A 12,270-nucleotide genomic window follows, 5' to 3' on the forward strand; every position below is an offset into this window, starting at 1 on the left:
ACAAACTAGGGGAAGATGCCTTTTCCCAAGGCAGTAATTCATAGCTTGCAAGCCGCTTTGTAAAGCTGGTACAGTCAGTGTTTTCATCATCTAGATGTGATTCTCCTTACTCTGTTGCAAATCAGACCTGAATTCACTGGAATTTGTTGTTGATCACCAGCAGTGCAGCTTACCAGGGAAACCCAGGCAAAATATATTCCTGGCATTGCCCTGAGAGAAGGAGACGGTGCTATCAGAGCAGGGGAGATGCAACACAAACTGATTGCTGTAGGTGACACAGTTGCTCAGTGTCCACATTGGCCGTGGCTGAGTGATAACCATTTACCCTTTCATCTTCCTCTGCCGTTGGCGTTATACCTGACCATGCAGCGTTCGCATGAAATAGGAGCAGGGAGAGAAGTGCCTGACAGCAGAGGCCCCCCCGCTGGGCACAGTGCTGCTGACTGAGGACCAGCAGCCGTTTGGCTTATTTGGCTGTGAAACGTCCCTGCTTTTGAACCACAGCTCCCAGGCTTAGCAGGCGCCCTGTTCTAACGCCAGGCTGTGTGCTTCTGCGGCAAGGGAAAGCAAGGCGCTTTCGTCTCCTCTTCAGCTCTTCCCAGCTTTCTGAGAAAGGCTAGTCAAGGTAAGATGGGTGTAACAAGCATGATCACCTTGGGCCTTCGGTAGCCTATTTATTTATTTTGGGATGTTCAGTGTAGTAGGCCTGTCATTGAATAATGGAAACCTTCTTCCTGGACTCTTTATTTGAGTAAAAATCCAGTATTTCAGATTTCTTAGATGTCCATCGTCTGGATCTTGGAAAGGGTTCCCAGTTGGCGCCTGTGGCTGGCAGTGGCTGGCGTATGGATTCCCATGCCTCGGTGGAAGTTGCTTTTTTTGGTAGGGGTGCAGGAGGACAGGAAAGGATGTGTTTGGGGTTTTTTTGATGGTTGCGTGTTTTGGGGGAGTCTTTTGCTCAGCAGCCTTCTGATTTATATGTAGCTACTCAGTGGATAAGTTTCTCATTTTCTGAGTTTGCGCAAAGCTTGTGTTTAACCTCCTGGGAATGTGGTATTAAGACGAGATGTGCTGGGAGAGTCTTCACCGAGCTGTTGCAGGTGCAGGGGAAGTTCATTCCTCTCTGTGGTCTTTATTTATTCTGTTTCTGGACTGAAGTCACCCAAAAAAGATGAACATTGCATGCCCTATTGATTTCTCATTCAATCACTTTTCCAAGACCATGCCTGCACTCCTTTTTCCCTGACAAAAAGAGCATTTAATTTTGTGGGTGCTCAGTAAATTTGAGTCTGAAATTTCCTTGACCTTGCTCCTGTGAGAGTTCAGCAAGGTTCAGCGAGCATCTGGTTTGTGGGCTGCCACAAAACTAAGCCTTGTCTTCAAGCGTGTAGAGGCCTGCAGTGAATTCAGCTACAAGCAAGCGGATGCCAGCCTGCCAAGTTGGCCAAATATTATGCTGCTATAAAATCATAATCTTCCTGGGCTATTTGGTGAAATCTTTAATTTTTGAGATGCTGAAGAATAATGTGTGATTGCCTTATTGCATGCCCACCCTGCAATCAGCTGGAGGTAAGGCTGGCAGAGGGTAAGTGCTGAGAAAGCCACCCTCCTCCTCCTCTTCCCCAGGGCAGGGCAAGGCAGGAAAATGTGATTTCTCTTTCAGGGCACACGCTGCACTTTGCTGTGCCCATTCTTTGTCTCTGTGTGGTCTCCAGGGGTGGGGTGGGGTCAAGAAGACGCTCTGACATAGAAACTACTCACTAGTAATTCTTAGAAAACAGTCCTGTGTTATCCCATTTCTTCATTCAACTCAACTTTGGACTCACAGTTCCATGGGTGTTATGGGGCTCTAAGGTGGAGGCAGACTATATGGCATACAGGATTTTTTGATATTTTGCTTCCTTGCTGTCCATTTGGTGGCACAGTGATACCACCTCCTTCCTAGGAGGACAGAAGCCCTTGCAACTGAAGGGCTTCCAGCTGAGCAATTTTTGTTTCCTGGAAATGTGTGCACTGTAATCCAAACCCTTGCCTCCATCCTGATAAGCTGTTTTACTGAGCTAGCACCTGCTGTTAATTTCACAGTAAACAGCACTTGTTGCTCTAGAAAGCTTTTTAATCATAACATTAAAAAAATGAACGGAAATCCCATCCGTAGTCAACTCCAGCTGCCTTTCTTGCAGTGCATGGGGAATGATCTTGCCGAGCGGTGGGCATCCAAATGCAAATGGAATTAGCTCTGCAGCCATTCATTTTAAATTGCTCTTGAATCATTCTGAAGTAAATTCCATTTGAGAAGAATTTGCTTCAGGTCTCGCACAAAGAGATAATGGTCCAATATATTATGATCTATGCAATAATAGTTTAAGTCTTGCAGTTCAGAAATATAGTGAGTTATATGCTGGGTTGATGAAAATTAAAGCTTGATATATAGTAATAAAACTAGTGATCTAGAGATGAATAGATTGGTGTACGGAGCACAATATTTTCCTGCCACAGATTAGAGCTGGGATACTAGTCCATAAAAAGGGAAGTATACTATAAAATCTCCTTTTTCACTTGTTATGCATGAAGAGCTATAATATGTACAGTTTTACAAACAAATGCATGAAAAGAATAAAGGCCTTTCCTAACATCAAAAGCTTCCTGACTTAGGCAAAGATTTGTTTTACCTTAAAAGAAAATTGAACTAAAATAAACATCAAATTCCTACATGTGGCAGTCCATGCCAGCTTCTATCAATGCTGATTTCAGTGTCACTTCACATATTCCTATAGATTTTGCATTTGACTTGTGTTTAAAAAAATATGTATTTGTCAGATACTACAGAAGGCAAATAAAAAAAGCATATCTATATCTGGGCCAGCAGCTAAAATAAAAATTCCAAATTAAGTTTATAGATTAAAATGGCTTTTTAAAATTCATTTTCTTAATATGAATGAATTGCATGAGTGAAACCAGTTTAGCAGTACCATTAATCAGGTCTTTTGTCTTGCTAATATCAATCAGTTGATAACAACAGATGGGCTGTACACTTTATTATGTAAAAATAAAGATGAACGTGACATACTGCAGAAGTAAACTTGCAGCTCAGAGTTCCTGAACACAGAAGGGGATTTGTTGCGAGAGGGGAGAATGGTGTTTGCCTCGTATTTGCATGTGATCAAGGTTGTAAGGGGAACTTGCTGCACATGACATTGACATAATGACTGGAAATCAAGTTTGTGAATTTTTAGTGTTTGTTTGTATCTACACTCCCAGATCACTCCCAAATGGTTTAATTAGCTTTTTCCCTCCAGACGGAGGGAAAAAAAATGTCGAACTACTTAGGAGAGTTAAATAAGAGAGTTATAAAGTTTGCTGCTGTATTGCACCATTGGGAGATGAACATTAAATAACCAGTGATAACCATCAGGAAGATTCAGATTAAAGTCTCAGGCAAGATTTATCCCCTCATATAACGACTGAGGACACGAGAGGTAACCCCCATCCAAATTATAGAAACAGGCCCAGCAGGCCACATGGTTATAACAAAGTCATCCCTGAAAAACCTAAGTCAGAGTTTGGTCTTTGTATGGGGACAGAGAAATGACCTGTGTTTACCTACAGCTGGTCAGGAGAAACTTTTATTTTATTAAGATGGAGAGTTTTATTAGTTTGTTAGAAACTGTAGCCTCATGAAAACACAGATTCCTGAGATTACCTCAATGTTACCAAAAGTTTGTTTTGTAGAGAGTTGCAAAAAATCTCAACACAGTCACATGTCCTATAGTGCCATTTTCAGAGATTAATATCTTTGTTGGATTTTTAAGAATATTTCATTTCATAACTACACTGCCATTGTAATTACACTCGCTTGTCACTACAAGCATTACAATGAAAGCATAACAGCATAGCAGTCTAATTTAAAAATATTAAATACAAGACTTGGATCCAAGATGTGTGCTAAGGTTGATGGTTCAAAACCCTGTCCCAAATCAGCAGCCAAATCATCTGACTGTCCCAAGCTGTGCTGCAGCTGTGCCAGTTGTGATGGTCTCATGGTTTAACCCCAGCTGGCAACCAAGCACCAGGTGGCTGCTTGCTCGCGCTTACACATGTGGGCTGGGGGAGAAGAGTAAAAGTGAGAAAATTCGTGGGTTGAGATAAAAACAGTTTAATAGATAAAGCACAAGCCACACACACAAGCAAAGCAAAACAAGGAATTCATTCATCATTTCATCATCCGTGGGCAGGCAGGTGTTCAGCCAGCCCCAGCAAGGCAGCGCTCCGTCATGCGTAATGGTGAGTTGGAAAGACAAACACCATCATTCCCAAAGTCCCCCCTTCCTTCTTCTCCCCCCAGATTTATATGCTGAGCAGATGTCATATGGTATGGAATATCCCCTTGGTCAGTTGGGGTCAGCTGTCCCAGCTGTGTCCCCTCCCAGCTTCTGTGCCCCCCCAGCCTGCTCATTGGTGGGGTGCAGTGAGGAGCAGAAAAGGCCTTGGCTCTGTGCAAGCCCTGCTCAGTGATAACTAAAACATCCCTGCGTTATCAGCACTGTTTTCAGCACAAAACCAAAACATAGCCCCATGCGAACTACTATGAAGAAAATTAACTCTATCCCAGCCAAAACCATCACAAGTGAGCAAGCCATCATGAAGGGATTTAAGGTTCTTCTTCCTCAATGCATCCACATCCCAAAAGGCAAGTACAACAGCCCAGCACAGGGGAACCACAGCTGCACACCCTGTAAACCACCATCCTGAGACTTCAGCCAGTGGCAGCAGGCACACTTGGGTGGGAGGAGGGGTGGTTTGCCTTCCCACAGCAGCCGATCCCATCTCTTTAGGAAATGCGGGAACACCAAGTGACTTCCCATGACAATTCACACAGGCTTATTAAGCTGCTGGTTACTTTTCAGCAGTGAATAGCAGCAGCGAGGGGCCCTGAATGCTGATGGTGGTAGGACTAGCTTTGTAGTGTGATTGGGTTTTTTTTCTGCCAAACAAAAAAACCCAGTCATCATCATATTCTGGATGCTCCCCTCAAGAATCTGCTCTATGAGAAAAATAACTCCAATGTTATTACTAATAACAACAGTACAGGGGCAGGGGTTGAATGAACATACTCCAGTTTAAAAAGCCCTAAAAAATCTGTCTCAGCTACTATCTTAAATGTACTGTAAAAGCACAGATTTTAAATGCCAGTTTCCAAGGTCAGGGCAGCCTCTGTGCACTCTGTGTGACAGTCTGTGAATGGTTTCCATCTATATCCCTAATATTTAATAGCAGTGTGGATGCCTTTTGATGGCAATGAGAGAGTGTGGAAAAATAAAGCTAGGCTGTATTATTGCTTGGGAAGAGTAAGGTGCTATTATAGCAATAAGCTGGTAAGCAAACTGGCTTGTACCTGACTGCGGGATGCCAGGCTTCTGGAAAGAAACAGCTATTGCCACAATCAAAATGTGAGATGAGGTTGTCATGTACTGGGCAGTACTGTGAATCCACTTTAACATAAAAATAATATTTAAACTTTCAAAAGCAGTTACCTTCAGGAGGGAAAGCCAAAGCTCACACACATTCTCCAGACTGATGAAATAAAGAATTTTGCAAACTACTTTTTTTCTTTTCTGCAGCTTGCTGATCCCTCCTTTTAGACTTTCTAGTTAGATTTTTTTATAAGATGCAGTTAATTGGTCAGGCAGCGTAAGTATTGTCTTTGATAATGTGCAGAAATCTAGTGGTGAAAATAAATACATTTGTTCTTCCAGTCACCAGAAATTAGTGAAGCAATACTTGTTTAATTATAAAACATATGTGTGCTTTGTTAGTTTCCATCTGTCTGCTCACTGATTTGCAATTAAATGACCAGAAGAAAAAGATACGTCCTGTGGCAATTCAGGGGAAATGATTCATCTCTAATGTTTCTGTGTCGTGGATATCTGTGGAGTAGTGTGTGCGAGAGGTAGACGGAGGGAGTGGGGAAGAGGGAGAGATACAGGCAGAAGGGGATGAGGAATGCTGAAAAGCCTCTTGCTTAGGTTCAAACATGTTTCATTATCATGAAAGCAAGTGTGGACTCCTGTTAACTTATTGTAAGTTGTCTTTCTTTTTGGAAAAAAAAAGTGGAGAGCAAAACGGAGCAAGGAGGAAAAACCTAATAGGGAGAGGAAATGGGATCGCAGAAAAAGGAGGTTGGCATGGTGAGAGTGAAAAGGAAACCATAAATAAAAAGGAAGGATGAGAAAGTGATAAAAATTAAATTTAGTTTGAATATTTGGAGATGATTAGTTGGAGCTGGAAATGGAATTGTTATAGTATGTCACAGATTTTCCCGTTGTAAGGTGTTGCCATTACTGATAAAGAGAAGACACTGGTAAAGGTACAGTCTGTATCCATAGAGCTACATGGATGGGTACCATAGTACCTTCTCCTGCTGTCTCCTTCATCTGCTCCTGTTCTTTCTTGTCTTTCTGCAAAAGCAGTAGCTGTAAGGAGAGCCTTTCATGTCCCTTGTAATTCTGGACACAGCCTGCACAGTCATGTCTCAGGTACGGGAAGGTAGCCATCTGACATTTCATCTTCATGAAAACTGGCAGGGAGAAGATAGCCAGCCTTCTACAGTATTTTGAGTTTGATGTTCTGTGGTGTTTTATTGATCAGCAGCAGTGTCCATCACTGTGTATAATGATAACTGCTTCAGAGGCAGGAAGGGGAGATTGAATAAGGCCTTCAGGACTGATGGCTCTGCTCGTGGATCTGTTAGTAGTTGGTGCCCCCCCACCCCTTTGCCTCTGGGAGCCTCTTGGATGCGCTTGTGCACTGACGGCAGACGGGGGGGGGTGGATGGGAAGGGGGTTATTCTCTGCTGAACTAGTGCTTTCTGATGTGGAAGACTTCCTCGGCAGAAAGGGTCAGAGGGGTTGTAGAGGAGAATTGTGAAGAGGGAGGGAGAGAAGAAAGGAAGGTATGTGTGTTAGGTGTTTTCAGTGTTGCCTTCTGTGCACTGGATTCTTTCTTCTTCAGACTCCTTACAACAACCTTATTCATTACCAGCAGCACCAGAGAGGTACAGAGGTTCCTTAAGTCAACAGCATGTGTCCATGTTGGCCCAAAATGTCACCATCTCACAGCTGCTCTGCCCCGTGTCCCAGCTCCTAATTCGTCTCTGTAGTGAGGACTGCACAGACGAGCGTTCTACAAGTGAGGCAGATAAAGCATAGCTTGGAGCCTTCATTAGCAGTCTTAGCAAGAGAGGCAGAGTATGAACAAAGAAGGGCAGACTGGACTTGCATTTAGTTTTTTGTCCTTAGAGCAGATTTCAAATTGCTCATCTGAAATGAAAGGCACTATTTCCTATTTGTACCAGCCTCAGCCAGTACTAGCTATGTGCATGCACTTGATTAAACAGTGCGATAAGTCGCTATTGAAAAGTGTGACCTTGAAGCCCCCAAAAGTTTCTATTATTTCTTTTTATGGTTTTGCAAGCAACTCTCCCAAGCGCTACCATAATGCTTTATTGCTAGTATTGCGGGTGATGATAACAAAGGACCTTTCCCAGCCATGTGAATGTGCACATCCCTGTCACATCACACAGAGGAAAGAGAGCTCAGGATGTAGAGAATAATTTTTTCTACTCTGAAAACAGCAGTGCATTTAAGCCTTGGTCTAGGAATGCTCCTAAGATAACATTTTATTTGAAAAGTATACTCCTTTTGAAATTTTCAGAAAGTGCTTCTTAAATGTTTGCCAGCTGAATTTTGTTTTTTTCATTTGTCTTTTTTTTCTCTTCTCTACAGATGATGATTTTTTTCATGAACTGCCAGAAACTTTTCCATCTGATCCTCCAGAGCCATTGCCCCACTTCCTCATCGAACCTGAAGAGGCTTACATAGTGAAGAACAAGCCCGTGAACCTGTACTGCAAAGCAAGCCCAGCCACACAGATCTATTTTAAGTGCAACAGCGAATGGGTTCATCAGAAGGACCATGTGGTGGACGAGAGAGTAGATGAAACCTCTGGTGAGTTTGTGTTATGTCATGGCGGGATGATAATTAAAAGCATTAATACCGAACCCCCCATTGCAATCTAGGAGCTATTTCATGTGGAGCTACTTTTCTTTACTCTTGATACAGCTGGGAATTCTGTATCTGGCATTACTGAACATTAGCTGTCATAGCACAGAGATGGTGTCTGCATCCAGGTCGGTTAGTAAAACATGATTGTAGAGCACCCTGCCTGAGTTTGAAACAAAAAAAACCAAACAGAAGAACAATGCACAAACAAAATGGAATTGCTTTCTCAGCCAGGTCTACTCCCTGTTTACTTCCCCAGTGTCACAGATTCCCAGTGATTTCACTGTGCTGTAGTCAGAGACCAAGAACCTCATTCTCCCCAAAATGCCAAAGAGTAATCGGGTTGTTCCTAGAATTATGTTTTCTTGGGAAGATTTGAGAACAAAAGGAAAAGTTTAACTGGCTTCCAGCAAGAAAGGAGAAAGCACACCTAGGCGCAGCTTGAAGCAGCGTGTTGATCCAGAGCCTGGCTATTATTCCATTACACTTTTCTGCCTGCTTCATAAAGCCTGTATGAAGGAGAACTATAGTAGGTTAGCACAGTAAAGAAAACAAAGAAGAAAACAAAGAACCCAGGAACCTCATCCTTCCTCAGTCAATATCAGAAATCCCACTGTCATTCATGGAATAAAAATAAGACCCTCATAGTATGACAAAAAAAGAAACAACCAAAGGTTTAAAAGCTTGAGTAACAAACCAGTCAAAGAAATGATTGTTTCCGTTCAGGAAGACTGGTGATCGATAGTTTGAGTCACATGCAAGGAAAGAAGCAGGACTCACTGCTGTTTTGATGGCTCTGAGAAATAACGGGATACCAAGGAAGAAGGTACCCGTCATTTGGGAATTACACCATCACTTGGTCTAATTACTTCGAAAAATAACTCCACCAGATGTCTTGGAAGTCTCCTGTGAACTGGGTTTTATTTGTTTCAGCTCATTTATTTGCACAGAGATCAAAAGCATAAGCTTTTAACGGTACTGTGGTACTCTCAGCTTGAAAAAGAGAAGGTGGGTGTAGGAAGAAAGGCTGTAGAAAAAAAATCTGTATTAAACTTTGGGCCTGTTTATTTGCTTGTAAGAATTGGCTTTTCCAACAAGTTGACTGCAGCAGAAAAACAAAAAAGAAAATCTTGTTACTGAGTGCATTGACTGCAGCAGAAAAACAAAAAAGAAAATCTTGTTACTCAGTGCATCTTCAATTTTTTTCATCCATGGGAGTCCATTGGAATGAAGAAGGACAAGCAGGAAGATAGCTATCGCTGTGTTAATTTTTTAAGCTTTTATTAACATCAGCATTCAGAAACATAAAAATGTTTTGCTAGAGGGGAATTTTTTCACTACAGGTGAAAAATGCATTCTGTTTTCTCAAAAATCTCATTGTAGAAAAAATTCATGATGCTGTAAAGCAAAATGCTTTCTAGAAATACAGAAGGCATCTTGAAAAGAGATGCATCTGAATATATTAGACAACAAATGTTTTGCATAACAAACAGCAGCAATTATATGGAAACAACCCCCATATCCAATTAGAGGTTAATATAATCTACGGGGGGGGGGGGGGGGGGGGGGAAGGAGGGTGTCAGAAGCTGTGCACATCAGATTGTTAGCACAAGAGCCACAAACCAAGTCACACTAATAGCATGTTGAAATGAAATTGTCATCAGAACCTAACTTTGTCAGTCAGCCAGGTTGTTGCCAAAGGGTTGGTTAATGCACATCGCAGTTGCAGCATTTCTGCACCTACCTGTAAGTAGTCTGAGAATCTAGGGCTCATAGCACATAGTATAGAAATGTATTTAAGCAATGTCTTTAAGGTAGTGGTAAAATAATATCTTCTTCAAAGCAATGGAAGCTCAGGAAAGTATATCCACCGCAGATGAAGCTGGAGATAAAGTTACAGGAGACAGTGACTGTGAGGATTCATGCTGGTGTCCAAAGGAGTAGTCATTGGCTTGGCAGCTTGCACCAGTCATGCTGCCAAAGCCCTTTGACTCTACCACTTTTGAGGCTATTTTGGTTCCTTTTGCTGTTTTTTGGCTAGCTAGTGCAGGAGTTGTAACCCGGGGCACAGCAGCATGACTGAGCTGCTCAGAGGGTGTCATAAGGATAGCAGCCCAAGCCTATGCTGCTGCTGGCTTCAGGCTTGTGGTTAGAGAGGCTGGAGAAATCGTCCACGAGCCAGGCTAGGTCTAGCCTTTACATGGGTAACCTAGGGCTCAAAGGGATATGGATTACACGGTATTTCTACATGGGTCGGTCATGTAATCCCAGCAACGGAAAACTGGATGCATTCTCCTTTCCAGATATTTTACCATTCTCAAGGTCTGTTCTGCCTAAATATGAGGAAGAGCACTATGCTGAGGAGGTTTTCTGCTGCTGTTTTTGATCCTGGTCTTCTTTTTAGTTCTTTAGGTAGAAAAGCAAAGGGAAACAAGACGATAAAATAAATGGGAGGGAAAAAGTAAAGGTCACCTGTGCTTTCTTTTCTAAAGGATGGATAATCAGGAAGAAAGAAGACGAAAATACAGGTGTGATGCTAGCAGTACATCATCTTAGGAATGTAAATGATGCATGAAAGAGAGAAATAGGTTTTGATTTGCAAAAGATTATGTGTTCATGGACTTGAGCCCGTGCCTAGGAATGAAATCTATGTGGAGGTGATTAACTCTTCTTATAAGGCAAATTTGTTTCTGTCATTGGTAAAACCAGAGACAACAGCACAGCATTAGCAGTGGCACGAGATGGAATGAGAGTGCAGCCAAGATCTCATGGAAGAGAGCTGCTAGACGGAAATGTTGAATATATTAAGAAAGTTAATTTTTATGAGAGAAAAATTAATATTTGTATCATTTTCCTGTGAGGTTTTTGTTGTTGTTGTTTGTTTGTTTTGTTGTGTTGTTTGGGGTTTTGTTTTTTCTTTTTAACAAAGAGAGGGTACAAAATAAGAGTTAAGTTATATGCACTTTGCACTGTGTGATATTTTTAAACAGTGGGTAAAGCATCAGTGTAAAGAACATGCACAGGAACTCTGTGGGAGTTGCCTTCTGGCTGGAGAGGATGAGAACAGTAATAGTGACAGGGTGTTCTGGTACCACTTTATTTAATTAAATTAGCCTGAAAAGAGTGCCTTGCAAAAAAAGAAATTCATATGACTGAGTCTGAGAAGCCAGAAGCTTCACATAGAAGATCATTACATTCTGTTTTTTAATCCTCAGGCTTGCTGAAATTTTTCCTCTTTATGGAAAGAACTAAGCATTTTCATAAAGAAGTCAAATGGGTGCTTTGAAAATTGTTAGTGCATATCTTTGATGCTCTTGTTTCCTGTACATGAAATACAAGGCAGGGCACGGTCCTTTTTACTTTTTTAACTGGAGTATTTTCCCATTAATGTGGAAAAATATATGTAAAGAATAAGAACACTGGTTTTAAAAAACAAAGATGAAAGTTGTTTCGAGGGAACACATTTGATTTTATGGCTGATTGTCATAAAAGATAACAGCAACAAAAGGAACCTGGCAGAACTGATGCTTTTGGGGGCAAGAAAATTCCATTGTCACAGGGCAGGAAGCTCATTGGCATCAATAACTGTTAGAGCAATTTATGCACATTTTCCAAATCACTGTACCTCTGAAAACAGCTATGCCAAAAGATTTTATTTTGCTTGTGTGCTTTTTATGGAGAAGTATTTTCAGACACAAACATACCAGTTCTGCAGTGGTGGGAGAGTTATGGATGCATAGAAAATCAGTGTCCTGCACCCTTTTCACTTGTCCAGAGGGATTAAATGCTGCTAAATCAAACCCCATATCCCACAGATGTACAACAGAGAAAAATCAGGACTACAGGGATCTTGGTTTTGTCTTTTCAATTTGGATATGCATTGTAATAGTTTTTCCATGACTATTAAGATGAAGTGATCTATAAACCCCTCTTGCCCTCTACAATGTCAGTGACATGTTCTCCTTCTCTCTCTTTCAAGCAAGGAGAAAACATTTGGGACTTTTCTAAGTGCTAATTAAATAGACATATTGGACAATTCAGCCAGCATTATTGTTTGCCTACACTTCTGTCTTCTTTTGCTGGGCTACATAGGGAGAGAAAGGCTCAGGGAGCTGGCTGATGCCCTCCTCCATGTTCTCAAACAGCTGCAAGACAGAATAAGGACTCAAGCCTGGCCTGAGGCTCCAGCTAATGAACAAGCTTATCTGTG

At 41.8% G+C, this 12,270-nt stretch overlaps 1 protein-coding gene across 2 annotated transcripts in view; it reads left to right on the forward strand.

The window, feature by feature from the left end:
• UNC5C (unc-5 netrin receptor C) overlaps positions 1–12,270 on the forward strand; it is a 261,129-nt gene that overhangs the window by 158,071 nt on the left and 90,788 nt on the right. For both annotated transcript variants that reach the window (XM_040599135.1, XM_040599142.1), the window contains exon 2: positions 7,785–8,006. In XM_040599135.1, coding sequence (XP_040455069.1) covers positions 7,785–8,006 — 222 coding nt within the window. The remainder of the gene's footprint in view (positions 1–7,784; positions 8,007–12,270) is intronic.

Source organism: Falco naumanni, chromosome 1, assembly GCF_017639655.2.
Source record: "Falco naumanni isolate bFalNau1 chromosome 1, bFalNau1.pat, whole genome shotgun sequence".
Lineage (NCBI taxonomy): Eukaryota > Metazoa > Chordata > Aves > Falconiformes > Falconidae > Falco > Falco naumanni.